This window comes from Spermophilus citellus (assembly GCF_964194105.1).
Source record: "Spermophilus citellus genome assembly, chromosome: 3".
In the NCBI taxonomy this organism is placed as follows: Eukaryota; Metazoa; Chordata; class Mammalia; order Rodentia; family Sciuridae; genus Spermophilus; species Spermophilus citellus.
The window spans coordinates 198,493,390-198,514,628 of record NC_138184.1 but is presented as its reverse complement, the minus strand read 5'-3'; the positions used below and the strand labels follow the sequence as shown (position 1 = coordinate 198,514,628).

Sequence of the window (21,239 nt, the reverse complement as noted above, 5' to 3'; positions counted from 1 at the left end):
GCCTCAGCTTCCCAAGATGCCAGGATTACAGGTGTGTGTCACCATGCCCAGCACAAATGGTTACAATTTTCAAAAGAATTAATTTTATAAATAAAAACATTCCTATTACGCAAATTCTCAAAAATTAGACTTTTGAGGTTTTAAGAACACATTCACTTTATAAAATAATGAACATCAATATGCTTTCTACTTTTAATGGTTTGGGAATCATAATGAAGTATGGCTTGGAGGTGATAAATTTTATTAAGGACAGAAAAAAGTATAACTAATATAAAGGAAAATATATATGCATGAGTCCATTACCAGATCTGTCACAGATAAACTGCAGATTTAACAAGCTTACTTTTAAGAGCCATTTTGGTTTTAAAATTCTTCCACTCAACAAACATTTACAAAGAGTCTGCTTTGCCATCTACTACCTGAGACCCTTGAGGGTACATCTATGAATAAAAAGACCCCTACTCTTGTGGAGCCTAACCTTTATAATGAGAGAGGCAGAAAATAAACAGATGTCATTTGATGAATATGTAAAATTATACAGAATGTTAAAAGGTGGTAAGAGCTATGAGAGAGGGAGATAAAGAAAGACAAGGGGAGAGGGAGGATCAATAGTAAGGCAGACAGGCAGGGTGTGTTTCTGAAGTGGGGGATGGTTAAAATTTTTAATTTACTAGTGTTGAGTTAAGTGTAAACTGTGCAACTGAAGGAATGACTGTAGTCTAGGGAAGAAATCAAAACTTGGTTAAATGAATATACTGTTCCAACCCTAAGTATATCTATATACATGCCTATAAATCTACACATCTGTAACAGACACACAGCATATGCCACATTACGACATTTGAAAGTGATACTCCCATTTACTATTCTTTTCTGACAAGCAAGGCATAAGAATGGCACTGATGGGAAAATGCAAGGGCTTCAATCTGGAAATCAAGTTGTTCCTACAGGTTTGAATGAGACATTCAAAAGCAGACATTTGTATTGCTTAGGAGTACAGTCATATGTAATGCAAAGCAGGAAGATGAGCATGGGAATGAAAAACACCCATTTCAAGATAGGTTCTCTTGGGGGATGAAGAAAGGAAAAGCAATTGGGACAAGGGCCTCCTGTTACATTTATGAGTTTTGCTGGTAGGCACACTCATGTATCTTTGTGTTTTCCAAATCTTTTCAAGATAAACATCAACCACAAATGAATGTAATGTAAAAAAGATAAGGCAAGTAATAAAAACTTGCCTCAAAAATGACATCTGATATATGGCTATAAACAGGTATTAAAATATCATGCACAGGGGAATCCCCATGATAGTGAGAAAGTAGATGGGGACAGCATTAGGGTGCTGCCTACTTGCCAGGGACAGCAATTAAGACTGTTCTTCAACCTGGGCACAGTGATGCATGTCTGTAATCCCAGCTACTCAGGAGGCCGAGGCAGGAGGATCCCACGTTTACAGCCAGCTGGGCAATTTAGCAAGACCCTGATTTAAAATAAAATAAAAAAGCATTGGTGGTAGAGTGCTTGCCTAGCATGTACCAGGCCTTGAGGTTTAATCCTTAGTACCTGAAGAGGAGGGAAAAAAACAAAATAAAACTGTTCTTCATTCCAAATTTTCCCAATGATAATAGTCTCACAATCCCTTTCAGAACCAGTGACATGATCATATTCTCATTGATTTTGCTCACTCAAAATAAATGTAAATTTCCATAAACAGCAGGTATATTTCTACATGAATACACACATGAGCATCACAATAGGAAAATACTGTGGCCCCATTACTAAAGGATCATAGTTCAAAAGCAGGTTCACTTGTTTTTCCAAAAATTATTGTAGAACCTTACTATTTTCTATTGGCATATAAATAAGTTTTACTAAATGAACTTTAAAACACAGAGGTTTACACATTGTTAACATTTTTTTTTTCTTGGTGAATATTAGATTTATTTAATGCCTGATAAATTAATCATCAAATTTCTATTTCTTCCTTAAAATCAGTCATAGTACTACTTTTGCTTAGCTGGTCCTTTTGAAGATAAAAGGATCAAAAGCTAAAGATCTCAGACTGTCAGGATTTGAACGCTCTATTCCACTAGACACACAGAAGTTGAAGGACTATAACCTACAGATCACAGGAATTATACAGGATTTTTTTTTTTAAGATAGTAAGAAAGCAATAACAACAACATACACAGAGATAGTATATAAGTTTTCAAAGTCACTGGGGACCTAACTGGGAATCTGTAGTGGTCACAGGCTTCTCCTCTGCCACTTACTAAGAACCTCCATTGTCACTAACAGACTCCCTGAGCTTCTAACCCAAGAGTGGAAAGGATGGAAGAAACAGGGGTATATATATTTTGTGCAGGGAAGCCTGAGGGTCCATGGCTGTCAGAGCTTCCACAACTATTGATTTAATTTAGAATGTAGAAAATCCAACTCACAGAGAAAATGTAAACTGCAAAGAATTCTTTCAAACTTAAGAATTTGTAAACTTTGGTTTCAGTCACCTAGATTAGTCTTGAAGTGTGCTGAATGTCACTACTGTGAAGTGTGAATCTATAAAAATGCTCAGAGAACTCAAGTAAAAAAAATTTTTAAATATGTATATTTTTAGTTGTAGGTGAACACAATACCTTATTTTATTTTTATGTGGTGTTGAGGATCGAACTTAGTGCCCCGTGCGTGCTAGGGGAGTGCTCTACCACTGAGCCACAATCTCATCCCCAAGTCAAATTTTTCATAAGGCTCTAAACTAAAACTAATCTCAGTATGAAAAATAAGTTTTAAAATAAAGTCAGATTCACCCTTTCAGATGTGTCAATGAAACCAAAGAATGTTTTTTATCTCGTAAGTTACAGATATTATTATGTCAAAAATATCAAGTTAAGGAATGGGATAGATTTTATTCCTTTTATGTGTCAATGATTGGCTTCCTCCAAACATGCTATCACTTTCACTTTTCCAAAAACTAAATAAGGTTTTGGAAAAAACTGGCTAAGCACTATGAAGTTATGAGGTTATGAGACAGAGATCTCCCTGCATATTTTCTGTTTTTGTAGAAAACAGATTATAAAACAGAAAAAGCCTTGTTCAAAGAAATGAACAGCTTTGGTTGCAAGTGCAAAAGTCAGCCATGTGTACTGACTCTTAGTAATAATGAAGCCAGGTGAGCTCCCCAGGGACTTACAAGTCAACACCTAGTAATGCTTGGCTGGACTAAGGCAGGGCACTGCTCATGTGACACAACCTCACAAAACCCTCTGTTGCACTGACCAGGCTATGCAACTTACAATGTCTTTCTAAAGTACACACTGGTTCCAGTTAAGGGAAAACTTTGCCAAAGACTGCTGGGAGAGATGCTGCTGCTACTACTTAAAACACACACACACTCATTCTCATTCTCATTCTCGCTCTCTCTCTCTCTCTCTCTCTCACATGCACACAAGATGGAATCACTCATCTTTCCACTCACAGATGGAAAGATATCTGGAGTTGTTTGCTTCCCACAGGACTGTTTTCCTGGACTGGGGGAGACATGAAACATTGAGGACTACTCTCTACCTGCCTTTGAGATGCAGGGTGGCAAACTTCACAGATATTTTAAGTAGCTGTAAAGCCCAAGTGGCTCCAATTTTAAGCCTGTGTTTAGATCAGGTTTGAAAAAGGGCTACACTTCTCTACAAGAACTAGACACCACATCTGATGCCAGCCTGTGCTCTGCATTTGAAATGGGCGACCGCATATGAAAACAAGACCACCTACAGATGGCACACTGACAATACGTGCCACAACCAATCTCCTTGGCACCCAGATGCATGTGTCGGCAAATGCTTTCATTGAGAAGAAAATACACCTCCAGGCAGCAAGCCATGATGACTGCCAAAATCTTGAGGAGGATCACAGAATTCATTTTATATTTTGTATTCTTATAGAGATCTATAATTGTGCCTTTTTAGCAGGTTTAAAAATCTAATTTTAAAAGCAAACAAACAAACCCCTTTGACCTGACTTACTGAAATAAATGCCTTACTATCTTGAATCCCTTGCGATGACCTGAAAGCCTGGGCTAGACACAGCCTATGGAAAACACCTATTTAGAAATCAGAAAATCCATTTACTCAAATGGATGCATAGAGGTTTTTGAAATGAAGAGTACTTATGGGGAAGAGCAGTTTCTGCAATTCCTGCCATTCTCTGTGATTATTATTGTGTGCCCTTTTTATTGAGGACACTAAAGGCTCCCTTTTTTTTTCCGTCCTGAATGCTACTAAAGTTACAGAACAAGGGGGATCCTACCTGGCCATCTCTGACAGGTCAATGATCAAACAGAGAGTCAGACAGAAGCCAAATTCCATCCATCTCTTTAAGAATCACCAGGAGCCATGATTTCATATTATGCTGAAGGGGCTACTCAATGTTAAGATGAGAGCCCATTCCACACAAATGTTAATGCTCAGGTGTTTGGCCAACTTCTGAACTCAATGATTTTTCAAGAAAATTATTTTATGCTGACATAAAATAATTTCCAGTCCAGAAAAAAAACAATTAAAAAAAAAAAAGAAAAAGAAAAATGTGACCTCATCTTTCCTAAAAGACACACAGGTTAGGCAGAAAATCCACCACTACTATATTGCTTGAGTGATCAAAGCCTATTTATTTAACCAACCTTATCTTTAAATAGCACCAGTCTTTGTATAAGAGTTTAATTTACTTAAAGTATTTATATTCACACGAACAAACCAGTATATGAGATAAAGCGAGACAAAATGTTTTGCAGAGCTTCAGAAAAGGATGCGGGTTGTTTGTCCATATCTAGAAGCAATCATTCCACAGTTTTGACAATGCAGAGCACCCTCAGCCAGTTAATCCCCAGCATCATTCCCCCAGAAGCACTGGAAGCTTGAAGGGTTGCTGCCCCTTGTAAGGAAAAGCAAAGCAGAGAGCCATGGCTGCTGACTTCAAGCTACAAATCATAGTGCCTGACCTAGGACAGGGAGTCCTGAAGAAAGAATGTACTGCAAATTAACTTTAGAAAAGGTTAGCAAAGATATTTCAAAAGCCAGACATTTCTGCCATGAATGACTTCTACTGCAGAACTAACCACAAGCAATGATGCACTGCACAGGCACAATTTAACAGGCAGTATGACCAGAGACATTTACCCTTCCACAGCAGGAATGGTCGCCTGTGTAGGACAGGTAGAGTTGCCCTAGGAGACTCTGCCTTTGTACAGGATCTGTGGTTAAACAGAAGCCTTAGTCCACTCTGACCATGGCAGTGATAAGTGTGTGAAACAAATCTTCCCAATGTAGTGAAAGGTACTTACACAGCCTCCAGCAAGAATTTCTGCTGCAAGTGGGACGGAACCATCTTTGTGCATAAATTTATCCCTCACAAAATCATTCACCTTGAAGAAAAATATTTATAGAAGCTGATGAAAAATATAAAGAAAGGCATTAAACACGTATAAATATACATCTGTTAACATGCTATTTTTTTCTGTCAGTCCATTGGATAAATTAACAACCTTAAAATAATTTGAGAGAGGTACTCTTAATAGCATACATGAAGTTTTTTCTTTCTTTTTTTTTCCTTTCTTTTTTTATACTGGGGATTGAACCCAAGGCACTTTGCACCTAAGTTGTATCCCCAGCCTTTTTTATTTTTAGATAGGGTCTTTCTGAGTTGCTTAAGCCTTCACAAAGTTGCTGAGGTTGGCCTGGGATTACAGGTGTGAACTAACACGCCCAGTATATATGCAGTTTTTAAAAGGTTAAAAAATATATATGCATCCCTGATGTTGCAGGGAAAAGAATTAAAGATATGTTGCCTTATAAGCCCCAAATTCAAGTATGTCCTACAGTTATAAATGCATGAAGAGAAAGACATACAGACAGTAGAAACAAAATACAAGCATGTCTTATAATTTAAGAACTGTTTTATAATGTTTGATTAAAAATCACTTTCAAGTCTTCTAACAAGATTTAATCTAATATAGCACTCTTCACTGAGACCAATTTGGCTGTGCAGATTTTTTTAGCTTAGTAGAAATTCAGTATCTAAAAATTCCTCAAGGATTCTCAAAGAACCTTAATTGCATTAATTAATTAAGTATAATATTCTCAAAATGGTATGTACAACAAGCAATCTTAAGGAACAATCATGTGTTTTTGGCAAGTACAGTCCAGAGAAGATTGGTTATCTTGAGGTCACATCATATAAGGCATCAGAAGAACTTTAAGGACCAAGGCTGCATGGCCCAATTCAAAACTAGAGTTTAAACTCCTGGGGTTTTGTGACCTTAATGATTCACATGCCATATCTACTCATTCCACAAACTTAAACTGAATGTCAACCACCTGTCAACATAAGCCAGTCACTGGGCAAATAGTGATGAAGGATCAATTTCAACTAGAACACAGAGCCCTAAAATGGGGCTTCACAGAACAAATCCTAAACTCACAGTCTATAAACAGCAGGTGTAACTGAAAGAGTATGTGCTTTGATGTTGGAAAATTTGATTTTGAATTCTAGTTTTCCTGCTTATGAATGATGTGGATGCAGGCAGGCTACTTAATCCCTGTGCACCTTTCCTTACCTGTAAACAGTGGATCAAATTTTGCTTGCAATTAAAACAATGAGAAATTACACACACTAAGTGCCTACTGTGGTAATACTGAAGGAAATGCTGCTGTTACGGCAATGATGAAATAATGATGGCAGCAACCACCAACAATCTTCCAATTCATTACATTTTGGATGTTCAATGTTACGTGGGGTATAACGAAAAGCTGTATGTGCCGAGTACCCTATCTACAAATTAGTTAGCACCTCAGAGGAACCACAAGCCTGCTGGTTCACAGAAGAATACCGGCTAGATCCTTGAGTCTGTGCAGATTCCCTTAATAAGAGCACCAACTCAAAAGACTTACTGTGAGTTTTATGGCCTTCTCTGGGGCGACTCCCAATAACTGTGGCAACAGACCTAAAAATCAACATAAGTAAGAAGTATATTAAATAAATTAGCATTAACTAAACAAATCAACAGCTCTGCAGAGGGGATCACCACTTAAAAACTGGGGCAATCTTTGCTGCAATTTTCTGCTATTACCTTTAATGAGAATACTTGAAATGGAATGTTCAAGTACTAACTTCTAACAGCCACATCAGGCCCAAGTAAATTCCCTTCCACATTCTGGATCGTTTGCACATTGAGTAAATCAACAATATTAGTGATACAGGAAATCTCATTATTCCAGGGAAGTCTCCTCCTTTCCCTCCTGCCTCTTGGATCAAAGGGCTTCAGTAAAAAAATACATACATATATATACATATACAGTCTATCCTAATGATGTGTGTGTATATATATATTTACATATATGAATGTACATGTGCACATTCTTTATTAAAGATATATGTATATATAATTAATACACGCATACATATATATTCTTTACTAAATCCACTGATAAATATATATATGCATATCTATATATTTATTTATTTATTCATTCCTCCCAAATTCCCAGAGTTCAGTCATTCATTCATTCACTGAATAACTGTGACTTGATGACAAGCACAAAACAAATCAGATTATGTCCTTACATGACTCACATGGAAGGAGAGACCTTTTGGGAAAGTGACAATTGAAGAAAGATACATTCCAAAAAGGGGAACAGATGGGTTAAAGAAAGTGGAGGAGACCCAAGCCTGGTATGCTCTAGAATGGCAACAGACCTAAAAATCAACATAACATCAGCAACCCGAACATCAGCAGGGCCGCTGTAGAGCAGGCACAGGGAGAATGGCACAGGTGGGCACCAAATGCCATGGCCACACTATGGGCCAGGATTCTGAGCCTGATTCATTCTCAGATGAAGAGTGAGTAGTTTTAAGCAAGAGATGATGTGCTAATGCATGGACTTGAAAGAGCACTCTGACTGCTGTGTGGAAAAGATGAGGACATAACTGATGCTGTGTGTATGTGTTTCAGGATGGGAGACTGAGGTATGCCCAGACAGTGAAATTATGAAAAATGAAAACAAAAGATACTCTTGGAAGTAGCAAGAAAGAAGCAATTTGTCATATACAGGAATCCTTATTAAGATCAATAGCTAATTTCTCTTCAGGAACCCCAGAAGCCAGGAGGCAGGAAGATGATCAGTTTGAAGTATTCAAAGTTAATTCAATCCAACCCTGAATTCTATATCCACCAAAACTATCTCTCAAACTTGAAGGACTTATTAAGACATTTCTTGATTAAAAAAACAAAGAAATAATTAAAAAAAAGGAGCTCATTACTAGATCTGTACAACAAGAAATAAGTCTTCAGCATGAACAACTAGGAAGAAATGAGGAAGCCTGTGGAAAGTGATGAGTTCGTGGGGACCATCGGACGGACACATTTTAGCCAAGTGGGAGGAAAACAAGGTTGGAGAGTACAGGGAGGTGTGCCTTTAACAGGAAAGGGCCTCTTTCAGGAACGATAGTTAAACAGTAGTGGATCTACATAACTGAACTAAAAAATGTCATTTTCATTTGTTCTTTTCTTTTGGGGGGTACTAGGGATTGAACCCAGGGGCACTTAATCACTGAGCCACATCCCCAGCTCTTTTTAATATTTTATTTAGAGTACAGGGTCTCACTGAGTTGCCGAAGACCTCACTAGGTTGCTGAGGCTGGCTTTGAACTTGCAATTTTCCTGCCTCAGCCCCCTGAGCTGCTGGGATTACAGGTGTGTGCAACCATGTCTGGCTTTCATTTGTTCTAACAAATAAAAATCAAAGAAGAACACTTTTTCTTAGAAATACTAAGCAGACTGAGGGAAGAATCAGTTATTCCCTGTGCCACACTGCTGTCCTTCAGAGAAGCTTCGCTATACTCTCCTTGGACAGGAAGTACAATTTTCTAATTCATCTGTACTAAAAAGTCCACTTGTAGCCTCTCCTGAAGGACCAGCCCTGCCCACACATCTTCTTAGAGGAGCAGTCTGAGGTCAGAGGTCACTAGCCTGTGTGCTATATATATCCAATCTGTAGTTGTATGTGATTGAGGAACACAAGTTTTCAAACATAATTTAAGCTCCTTGCACAGACAGACAGATCTGACAGCCCTGGGCCTCCTCCTGATATCACAGCAATCTCCTCCAGGTAGGTGAGGCTCTGTCCTTTAGACAAGGACCCAGACATCCAATTGGCCAAAGTCCTTCCCTGCCTGAATGCTGACACCTCAATGAGGACAAGTGCCAGCTTTTGTTTTCATTGCTCTGTTGATATCCACACAATAGAGAGGTGTTTCTTTTTGCTCATGGCTACACAAAAAGGGAAACAAAATAGACCAAGACAGCTTCGGTTTTAGGAAAAATGGGTCAAAGTCCATTTCATTGTGGAATTCAACAATAATGAAGATACTGATGCTAATGAAACATTTTAAAACAGCTATATAGTGGTTGTTATGTGCCAGGCACCACTGTAAGTACTTTATTAAGTTTATTTAATCCTCATAACCACTCTGCAGAGAGGAAAATAAGGCATACAGAGATTAAGTAATTTGTTCCAGGTTATCCGGGTGGTAAGTGGTGAGATGGGGATTTCAAACCTAAGCCCTTCTACTCATGAGTTTACACCCTTAGATGCCACTCAACTGTCATGTGTGTAACATGCATTTCTTCTCAGCCTCAAATGCTCCCTTAATAAGCTACCAGGATCCTAGAAGCAGTTCGTTTGCAACCCCTTCTCTAGGTAGCTGTATTTTCAGAGTCTGTGTTTCCCTGAGGCTACAGCTGATTAGACAATGGGCAGACACCTAAAAGTTATACAGCCAGGCAGTTCAGCAACCTAAGCCTTAGGGCAACCAAAGTGCATTTCCACTCAGAGGCAGGTTGAGAGTCCTTTAAGGCAATGGTGCTGGTTAGCACAGAGGTATAAACTGAAAAGATGCCAGGAGTGGAGCAGGGGAAAGGACCAGCTTGAAGCTCTGCATGTGCTAATGTCACAAGGAAGCAGAAACCATGAATAAACAAAGGAAATAGATTGGTGGAAAGAAGAGAATGTAGAGCAAAAACAAAGGGGACACCAAAGAGAAAACAGAGCCCAAACGCACAGAGATTGTCTCCAGCATTCTCCAGTCCCAGTGAGGGCCAGGCTCTAGGTTAACTCCCGTTACTCCATGAGATTTCTGCCTTACATGAACTCAACAGAAAGCCTCCCTGTGCACTAGCTAGCCTGAATGGGGCTGTGCTTTTTTATAATCTAAATAAGCCAAAGCAGCACAGGAGAGAAAGAGGGAATAGGAAACCACCTGGGTGAATCAAGCACTCTCATTCAAAGAAGGCAGTCTCATCTCCTAAAACACTCATTTATCAATCTTTAAGAAGTTACCCATAATGTGAGAAGAAAAGCTTAGTTACTAACCAATGAAAATACATTAATATCTATTAGTAAAAATGTGGGCAAAAAGCTGTTTAAATTTCAGATGTTAAGATTCAAAAGTAAAACCTCTATTTTTACTGTTTTCAGGTCAAAACCAAAATGTTTCAACATTTACTTGCTAAATGTATTTTTCTTATTATTAAATTGTAGACCTAAATTGTGAATGGTCTGAAAGCACTGTGATTTCAATGATGATCTCTTGTCTCCAAAACTATTCTGTGACAGTCTTTTCAAATGACTAATACAAAAGTTCCCAGAGTCAACTGACCACAGTGTTAGATGTAATCATCTCAGCCAGCCTTGTAAACTACTGAAATTTGTCTTTCTCACTATAAATTCAGTGATGCACTGTAAACAGTTAAAAAAAAAAGAAAAAGAAAACCCTGTATTTATGATTAAAATGAGAGTAACAAATATTGACTTATGGAGCAAACATTTACCAGTTACCTTTTCTGTGTGCCCGGTTCTAGAATGAACTAGGATGAAGACAGTGAGATTGGTGTCTTCCCCTCAAAAAAACGTATTCGTTTAAAAGGAAAGGGAACCCTAGTTGTGTCCATGTACCAGCAAGGGACAAAATACTTGGAAATAGTTTGATAAGCACCAGAGCCCAGGGTCACCAAAATACCAGGAGACCCAGTTATTCTGCCTGCAGGAAGGAGGATGCACCAAAGAAGAGGAGCTCTTTGCCCTGGGGCCTTTAAGGGAAACAGGTTCTCCTTAGACAAGAGATGTGAGTAGAGGGGAGAGCAACCTGGTTGGGCTGAGGGAATCCTATGTGCAAAGGCACCCAAAGTTCAAGATCATGGCCCATTCAGAGTCAGGGCAAGATCCCAGATGTTTTTACACAATAATGATATCTATGCACTTAATACACACTAGGTACTAGGTGCTACTTTTATGTGTTTTATGTGAATTAACACATTGAAGCCACATGACAACCTTACTCAGGGCACACTATTTTTTTTTAATCTCCATCAACCTACGAAGAAACTGAGGCTGACTTTAAAGTTGCCACCCAACGTTACTCTGTTGTTAGACAGAAAGCGGGATTCAACCCAGGCAGTCTGGCTACTGCCAGGCATACTGTAGCACTTATCTCATGTTTGGTCACACTAAGAAGAACAAACCTAATTCTCTTGATGCATGGGGTGGCTTTTAAAGTAAACACTAAGGGTCAAAAAGTAAAACTTTCCAGAGGCAGGTGAAGGATACTTAGCAAGGGTGGAGACCAGAGACAGGAAGAAGAATTAGGAGATTAAAAAAATATCATCAGAGGCCATGAGTTTCATTATACTAAACTGAAGAATTTCAACTTAGAATGAAACCAATGTACATATCAACTTGTAAGACCTGGGCCAGATCAGCACTCGGGGCTGGTGGGTAAGAACCATTCTTGTGGTGATGACCCAGGATAAACAAGAAAACAGAGGTGGCTGTAAGCTAAAATGTGAAGCCACAAAGTTGAGAGCCTTGACACCACCAGCCTTGGGTAGATGCTCTTCAGGAGGCAGGAATTCCAGGAACCTTTCTTAGGCCCTGACCTTAAAGGAAGGAGGTCTATGTGACTCAGTAAGGCTGGAAGCCACCACTCCAGCTAAGGTGCTTCATCCCCGTGACATTTAAGTGGCAAGTGCATATATGTTGAACATCTGGGTAACTCAGCAAAAATATCAGGTTTTTAACATAAGATGTTTCTGTTGGGCACTGGAAATCCATTTTAACCATTCAAAACATAGCTTGGATGTGTGTGTTGCTTCTTACTTGTCAAAACAGCAGTTCATTTTCTAACCGCCTCAAGTGAAATTTATTAATGTGGTTAGTTTTCTAATCTTCTCTTTTTAGTTCAGCTCCATCAGCACATATGGCAATGCTTCCTTGGCAAACTCTACTCTACCAGAAGGCTGTTAATGCGAGAAAAGATTTACAGGGTACAGAATTAATACGGTATTTTGTCTTCAAATTTCATGGGTTAGAGATATAAATCATACTGTCCCTCCTGATTCCAGTCCCTTGAGCAGCCCAACGAGAGCTGAGGTGGAGGTGTGGGATCTAAGCCTACATCAGAAGCCTCCAACTTAAGCTTCCTTTAGTCTCCCAAAAGGAGAATCATGCAAGCAATGTGCTAGATTAGAAGGCTATCATACTATTTACCTAAGAACTTTTTTAGAAATTCTAGAATTTCAGAGTTGGAAGAAACTCTGAAAGAAACTAATAATGCTGGCCCAACTAAGGTCATTTATTTCCAGTGGCCCAGCAACAAAATCAACAATTAGGGCTCTGGGTTAAAATCCTTGGTTTGTACCTCTTTCATGATGAGTGGTCTTGGCCAAGTTATTCTTTCAGTTCTGGGTTTCTCGTTGTTGAAACAAGGATGCTAATTACTATTCACTGACTTAATTTGATAAATACATGAAAAAAATGAATACAAAGAGCCAGATACTCTTTGTCACCGATTTTACATTGTCAAAAAATGTAATGCTTCTTTCTCCATATCTTCTCGAGGCATATCCTTGATCCGTTCCTTGTTTACAAGAGGCAGTTCAGTCTGAATAACATCCACAATCCAGAATTAGGTAAGGAGTAAATGCTATTCCTATGACATTATGCCTATACTTAGAAGAGCTGTCCCTAAGCAGCAAGGGCATATCTGGTCAGAGTCCAGGGCCCTCCTTTCTATAGGCAAAGATAATGAAGTAACACAGATGTAACAATACATCTTCAACTGTTTTGAAGTTAAAATAAAATCTTTAAGAACTTAAAAATTTCTCAACCTCTGCTGATAAGCAACTTTTTGCAGTGTAATTTCTACTTGCTGACAGGGGAGCCAAGTGGTTAAATGCATTGGTATGAAGCCCAGCCACTGGGTTTGAATTCTGACTCTCTTATGCTTTAGCTGTGTAAGTGTTGTCAAGATACCTCATCCCTTTGCTTCCACACCCGTGGAATGGGAACACTTACGGTATCACATCATCTTTACGGTGTACTTATGCAGATGAAATGGGTTAATATAGACAAATCCCTCAGAACAGTGCCAAGCACACAGAAAGTTCTACAGAAATAGATTCTGTTGTGGCTTATTTTTAATCTTAATGTTATCATCATCACTACCATTTATTCTTTCTTTTCCTCCTTCAAGGAAACTGGAATTCAGACAGGATAAGCAGGTTGCTCCAGGCCCACTCACCGACTATTGGAGCTCTCAGAATCATGTCCAGATCCACCACCAGTCCCCACAGTGGGCTCTAGGCCCCCTAATGAACTTACTGCTCCAACTTCCTTCTCTGTCCCAGAACGACATTTTTTTCAGCACAGACAGTTCCGAAATGTTTCTCTGGGCTCCCAGCTCATGCTGCCAGCTCCCTGCACTGACTGGGCCTTTCATACCACTAAAGGAGGGTGGCCCCGGGGCGGGCATTAACATCACACCTCCACATCATGAATATTAGGCTTTCTGGGAAAGTAGTGCTCAAAAGCCCGGTTGACAGTCCACGAACCACTGTAGCTGTCTAAAGCTACTGTTCCAAAAGATTAAGCTGGATAAGACATGCAGAACCATGGGGCTGCTAACAGGGAAGAAACTCAAAAACAAGGCAATGCTACTATTGTTCAGACAAAAAAAAAAAAAAAAAAGGATTTTGAGAAGCACCATGCCAGCCCTGAGAAAGGGAATGCAGAACACATGAAATGGGGTGGAAAGCATTCAGAGGCAACAACTGAAATTTGGTAGGAGAAATTATTCCACAAGACACCCCTGTTCCCATAGCTAAAGCCACAGCAGCACACGGCCGTTATCTAGTTTCAACCTGGGGGCGACCCTTCCTATGTTAAATTCTTACCCTCCTGACCTCACTGTTGAGGCCACTACACTTGCCCCCCTTGCTTTCAACATCAGATTAACCTTCATTCTGGAGCTATCAGCGCCCAGTGAGCCCTGCCTTACAGCTCTTATTCCTGCTCCTATTTCCATGCCCTTCTCTCCTCACTTGTTCAAACATTCTTTCCTCTCTGCTCCTCCCATCTGTCTGTCTGCTTCTGACTAGTATTGCCCCGGGCATGAGGCACTTCCACCTTCCCAACCACACTATCCCCTTTCAAAGCCCTCATTACAGTCCAGCTCTCCACAGGCTCCTGGGCTGCTGCCCCGAGGTGGCTGGATAGTGGAGCTGGGGAAAGGGCAGGGGCCAAGGAAGCAATGAAGATTTCAATGCCTGCTTATCTGGGTTAAATGCTTTACTCAAAATTTTAGACACCATCTGTTTAACTAAGTTATGGCTCGGGATGCCTCTGGGAGACTGCTAAAAAACATAAAAATGAATGATCCCGAGTAGAGCCTAGAAAAAAATCAGCTACTTTAGGGGTTTTCCAGAAGTAAAGACCATTAGGAAGGATCACAAAGTCTCCTTCCGTTTTTCATCCCAGTTCCTGACAACTTTCAGGATGCTGCTTATCTTTTTGTCTATCTAAACTATGAAGTTTAATCTACTTCCTTTGTTTCAGTCTCAGTGAGGACAGTAGCTGGTTATATATGACCATTCCAGAGGCCTGAAATTAGTTCACTCATTAATTTTTCCTTTTCCAGGGTATCTGGAAGGGTATGTTTCTGCCACCTTTCCCAGTTTTCTAAGCTCATCACTTTCCTCACAAGCCTCTAACAACTCTTCACACCCACCTCAGTTCTAGTTTCTGTCATCTTGGTCTCAGATAATAAAGTCGTGTGCTCACTATAGTTGGCTCCCTGTATATTCCTGGAGATATGGTAACCTAACGTAGGGATTGTCCAAATCTTTTGCTCTTTCTTGTTTGATTTCCCATAATCATTTTTTTTTTTTTTTTTAGTTTAACACTCTAACAGAGTATATAGCAATTGGCTAAGAAAATAAAACTCAAACTAAACTATTTTATATTCATTAAAAAACTTTTGGTGGACAAGGGTGGACCCATGGCTCAGGACAGTTCGCAGTTTAGTCATGGTTTGTTCCTTAATGCACGTGTTCTTAAATAATGTAATTCAGAGTCATGCAAACTTCATTTTATTTTAGTGCTAGGATTTTTAAATCTATTTTTGCCCAAAAAATTTTTGCAAGGAGAAAGACTCTCACTAAGGGCCGCACAATTTGGATACTCCCTTCTATGGTACCATCAACCACAAGAAGAAATCTGGCATAAATTTGCTGCCTGACAAAACTTCCTTTCAGAATATACATAGATCAATGACTTCCTGATATATCACCACAACATCCTCTAGATGTCACCTTGAGAACATTCCAGGACGGAAGATGACTGCTTCATACTACACAGACAACCTGAAATAAGACATATTTAAAACTTTGCAAACCTGGATCAGTGGACTCATTAATTCCCCCCCCCTTTTTTGGCCAATTACCTCAAAAGATTAAGTACTGCTCCAAATTAAGTTTCATTCATCGAATGACCTAATTTCTCTTTCTGGAGAATTTTCTTTAGGGATTCTTGCACCAATGGAAACATAAACCTTCCTCTAAGAAGTATTTCTGATGGACCCTGATTTCTCTTGAATACATCTTTTTCCCAAAGGTCCTCCCAAATCATTTTCTAATTTCTGAGGCTGCTCATCTCAGCACCAGAAGCACCTGAGACAGGAGAGTGCCCTAAAGTTCAAAAGCAGAAATTAGTTGTTTCTGGAAAGTTCAGAGCATTTAATCAATTGTTTCTCTTAAATATGCCTTGCTCTATAGTAGAGGCCAATGACTGACTTATTGGTCATCCAGTTCATTCAGACCAAATGAGCTGTCAAGTAATCCATTAAGGCTCTGGAGGATTCACTGGGTCTGGAGTATGTCAGGTGTTATTTCCCTTCATACAGACAAACTTAGCCTGGAGGTCACATTTTTAAAAATTACAAAAAACTTATGAAAACCAGTGTGTGTGTGTGTGTGTGTGTGTGTGTGTGTGTGTGTGTGTGTGTGTGTAAAGAAAGCAAGAAAGCAGTCTGCCTTACTATTGAGCAAGTTCGTGGAGCCAGAATTAGAGAACTTCTAAGGAGATCTTTTCCAGAAACCAAAACTTACACAAAAAAATAAGAGTGTTCTAGAGACAAAGAAACAGAGACATGGAGAGTAAGAACTACCAGCTCACAAAGTTAAAATTTCTTCTGACCCTGAGGCAGTCTACTAAAGAAAGGCCATCACCAGCAGTCCCTAGAGCTACATTCTGATCTCCTTGGGAGGAAGGGGCAGGGATTCAAATGTGCTCTCTGATTACTGCAGGATAACTTCCAGGACTTTATGCAGATGTTGGCAGCTGCATGAGAAAGGAAAAAGCGAAACAGAGCATCCTGAAGCTAAAAGAATTATTTAAAAATAATCTTCATTCTAGTTCCACAGGGAAGACTTTTAAACACAAAAACAGCTTCCCGTATTCTTGGTATAAGAAAAAAGACTGTCACAGAGAAAGATAGTTATTAACCTTGTAATAAGAATACATGCTGCAAAAGCACCTTCATTCGGAGTCATTCACCAACTTTTTAAAAAGTATACACAAAGGTAATTTTAAAATAGGGGAGAGACCTCACTTATGCAACATTCTCAAATTATCCTATTCAGGGAATATGAGCAATTATATATGTCTTGATGGAGAAAAATTACATGTTATGTAAAATTTTAAAATATGAAAAAAATGCTCAATATTTTGAAACATGTTTATAAATTAGAAATGCACTCCGACATCTTCTCATATATTGCAAGGTGAAAGCATTAGTATAGTCAATTTATATTCTCGAATTTCAAATTTAACCATTTTCCTCTAGAATGATAAAATTTTTAAAACAATAAAATTACATTTAATGAGAAATGTACAAAGGATCACAGGCAAATATTTAAATCTTGACTGTGTATATAAAGGTTACAATACTAAGTAAGTCTCAGAAATACCTCAGGTCTTTTTTATTTCTATTATTTCTTTTAATAATGATAGTTTCCCCCAAGTATCTACATTTTCATCTGATCTCTCTCTTCCCCGGTGATAAGCATTTATAAACATGTAGTTATACACAATTAATGATTATGTGCAAGGAACTAAAGGGAATTAGTCCCTGATCAAGCAAGAAAAGAAAGAAGTCATTTTCATGGCAAGATTGTAAATCATTATTATTATTTTTAACCTGAACTGTCTATCATCTCTTTGCTCTCAAGATCCAAATTACAGATTGGAACTAAACAAGAGTTTTACAGTAAATGTCTGCTGGAAAAGAAAAGAACTCAGGACAAAATGAACATAGGTGACTCCCAGGACTAATTTTCCAATATTCACACTCTATTTGTCATCTCGACAGATGGATTTGGCCCTTGCCCTGAAGGTTCAGACACCCAAGCAGATAGATAAATCCTGGAATTTATAATCCTGGAATAGGGTGAAGAGCTGTCTCTTGGCTATTCCGAGTGGGCCTTATCTCTACCCAATATGCCAGCTCATTTTCCCTATGAGAAACTAACAGCGGTTGTTCCCATCTTCCACATGCAATAACTGAGCAGTCCCTAGAGATATAAACCACTTTCTAAGGCCCACCTTAGCTCAGCAATCGGTACCGAGGTGTGCTTTGAGCTCTTTTGACTATCAGGTGAAAAGGACAGGTCGCAGAAGAGAGATCTAGATATAATCAAGAATGAGAATCTGGCGGGGAGTACTCGAGAGTGATATTGGCTAAATTATATTGTTATATCACATGCATGTACAAATATGTAACAACAGAACTCACCATTATGTACAACAATAATGCACCCATTAAAAAATGTAGGGATAAATAAGAATGAGGATCTGGCAGGTGTGGTCACAGAGAAGAGAGAGGGACTAAAAATTAAAAACAGTCTAGTCAACACAACAAATTGAAGACACTTAGTAGTGCTGGACAGGGTTCTCACAATTCCAAAGATACACTGACATTCAATTTAGCACACATAAAAGAAAACCCATGAAGTAGTTGGTGAAGCAATGCCAAGGCTCTGACATTGTCCAGACTAGAGGTTCCAAGTTGTCCTTTCAAAAAAACCACCCACCTGAACAGTTAAGGTGGTCACTTCTGCCTAACTCACTGCAAAGCAAGCCCTGGGACATTAACCTTGTACTATGTAGGAGCCATTTCATTTGCAAGGTTGTTGTCATCAGGGAGAAAAAGTATTTCAAAAAGAAGGCAGTGACCCTACAGGGGTCATCATCAATCACCTGGGGTCAAAGACCTTCCAAATTGTAAAAAGAGGCAGGGGTAAGGGTAGAGGGCAGAGAGAAGATCAAAAGGCCTTTGATGAGGGTTATCTACCTATATATTAGGACCTGCAAAATGGAACTCCTCTGTAGTGGGAAACCTCCTAGCTTCTAAGGTGAGAGGGTTTTTGTTTTTTAACTTTGGTGCTTACTTTGGAGACTAGAGTCAGCAGATGGCAGAAGAGGCCTAGAGGCATGTTTTATATGGCTGCCAGTTTCATCATATGCCTCAGCAGAGCACTAGATACTATCTTCTTATAGAGCAAGCACTGGGAGGGGAAGGAGGGGAGAACTGCAGTTGGCCAAATGGCAAAGCAGTCGGTGGGAATTGCCTTGCAATTCTGCATTTTAGCTGACAGAAAGGTACTTCTTTCCTATTTGCAGAAGATGAGCATAAAAATGAAGTTGGGAAGTCAAGGTGTGTCTCCTTAGGCCAAGGCCAACAGGGAAGCAGGGGGTCTGTGGGTTCTTTCCATTTATAAGGAAATATTCTTTGTTTCTGTTACCATGCTTCAGGATTAGAGGAATAGGTCTTGGAGACATGATGGCCAGGCTACAATGGTGTGTGAATCAACTCCACTGGGTAGAGAGGGAGAAGGCAAGGAGCAAGTTTCACTCAGAAAGAGGCAGGAAAGGAGTGCTGCACTGAACCCTTGGTTATCTGATTGACAGACTTTAATGTAGTTTCACAGTCTCCAACCATCAATGGTGGGCACATTCCAAGACTTCTAGTGGACGCTGAAACCCTGGATAGTCCAACCTATGTATGCTCTTCTCTCCTATATACACATACCTATGATAAAGTTTTAACTGATAAATTAGGCGAAGCAAAAGATTAACTACAATAGCTAATAAATAACTGTACGATATACTGTAAAGTTATACGACTGTAGTCTCTCAAGATATCTTAGTGTACCCTACCCACCTAAAGCTTCTTCTTGTGATGATGGGAGAAGACCAATGACTCAGAGATTATGGGAAAGGAGGTGATTTAGTGTAAAGCTATATATGACCTGAAAATCATACTTTGGTGTAGGAAAAGTGTGATATGTCATCACTGTACTTACACTACTGCTTAATTTACAACTTATAAATTGTCTACTTCTGGATTTTTTACTTGATATTTTCAGATCATGGTCAATTACAAGTCACTGAGACCCTGGATAAGGAACACTGTGGTATAATTCCAGAACATGAATCCTGAGCAGGCTTTGTCCTGATCCTAGAATAACTTTCCCTATTAGCTGGTGAGTGGAATACTTTAAGAATACAATGAGCCTTTTAAAAACTTGCTGAAGATGTTTATAAAAATAATTTATTATTTTAAGAAATATAACATACAACACAGCAATATAAATGGCTTTCAGATTCTGGGCTGTTTTGATTAGCCATGCCCCAGATGCCTCGAGCCTACTCCCATTAGCATGGATAATTGAGAATCTGCTGCATTTCCATTTTAGCATAGTCTCTCTGATTCATTTCAGGAATTGAGATGAGAAACCAAACCCTTATTTCACCTTTCAAGAATTTAGTGCATGGCACTAACCTCTATACAGGCCAAAGAAGCCTTCGTAGCGTAGTACTTTCTTAAAACAGTCAAAGCTGTTTTTATACATGAGCTCTCCCACAAAAGAGCCAGTTGATCGCTGGTTCTGCATTCGAGTTTTTACAAGATCAATAGGATACACGGCAGTGGCTCCAACAGCTAAAATTAAAGAACGACATCATTTTAGAGGGAAGTAGGGTCAGGTAGAGAAAAGAACAGACTAGGTGGACAAAATCAAACAAAAGGCTGAAAAAAATAAACAAATTCTGCATGTCCAGATTTTAAAACTTGCCCTTCTATATCCTTAATAAAGTGCTGTGGATTGTCACTCAAGTATCTCCTGATAAAAGATTGGCACAGTTTAAATTAAAAGCATATCACCACAGCCTAACTACATTACTAGCCTGTTTTTAGAAAGGTTGTGTGAAGACAAGTAAGACAAAAGTATCACTTATAAGACATTGCTCACATGAAGGTATGGAAAAGAGTTCCCTTTGCCCTGGTTCTACCTCATACAGATAGATAACTGGCTGGGGGAACAACTAGGCAGGATTTGACCTGTAATAGCTCAAGGTGGTAAATCAGAGAAAAGATAAAAAGGAATAATAAAAGCAAAAATTTTGTACTCATCCATGACTAACCTCCAGCAATAGAACCCAGACCAAACCTGTAGGCCGACTCTGCAACTTGGAGGAGGATTGGCCGGGCTGAATCACCTGAAGCTTTCTGCTTTGCATGCACAAGGCCCGGGGTACAGGCAGCAGGCAGACAGGGGAAAAGGATAGGAAAAAAAAACGAGCACATATTAAAGAATTACTCACTGGGTTCTCAATCCATGATATAACTAAAATGTCAAAGAGGAAAGCAGAGTTAGATTCCATGAGTTTTGATTAACAAAAAGGTTTTTTTGCTACTAATGTTTAAAATTCAATTTGAACAAAAAGCAATTATTACCAAGATAAAGTTGTGAACCTATTTTCAAATGTTCAAGTCTCATTAGTGATCAAAGAAATGCATACTTAAAA

The 21,239-nt window shown here is 39.1% G+C and overlaps 1 protein-coding gene across 1 annotated transcript in view; it reads right to left on the bottom strand.

The window, feature by feature from the left end:
* The window catches only part of SLC25A13 (solute carrier family 25 member 13), a 188,806-nt gene that overhangs the window by 45,189 nt on the left and 122,378 nt on the right, over nucleotides 1-21,239 (bottom strand). The window contains 4 exon segments of the mRNA XM_081288022.1: nucleotides 5,327-5,407; nucleotides 6,933-6,985; nucleotides 20,215-20,373; nucleotides 20,856-20,940. Coding sequence (XP_081144148.1) covers nucleotides 5,327-5,407; nucleotides 6,933-6,985; nucleotides 20,215-20,373; nucleotides 20,856-20,940 — 378 coding nt within the window.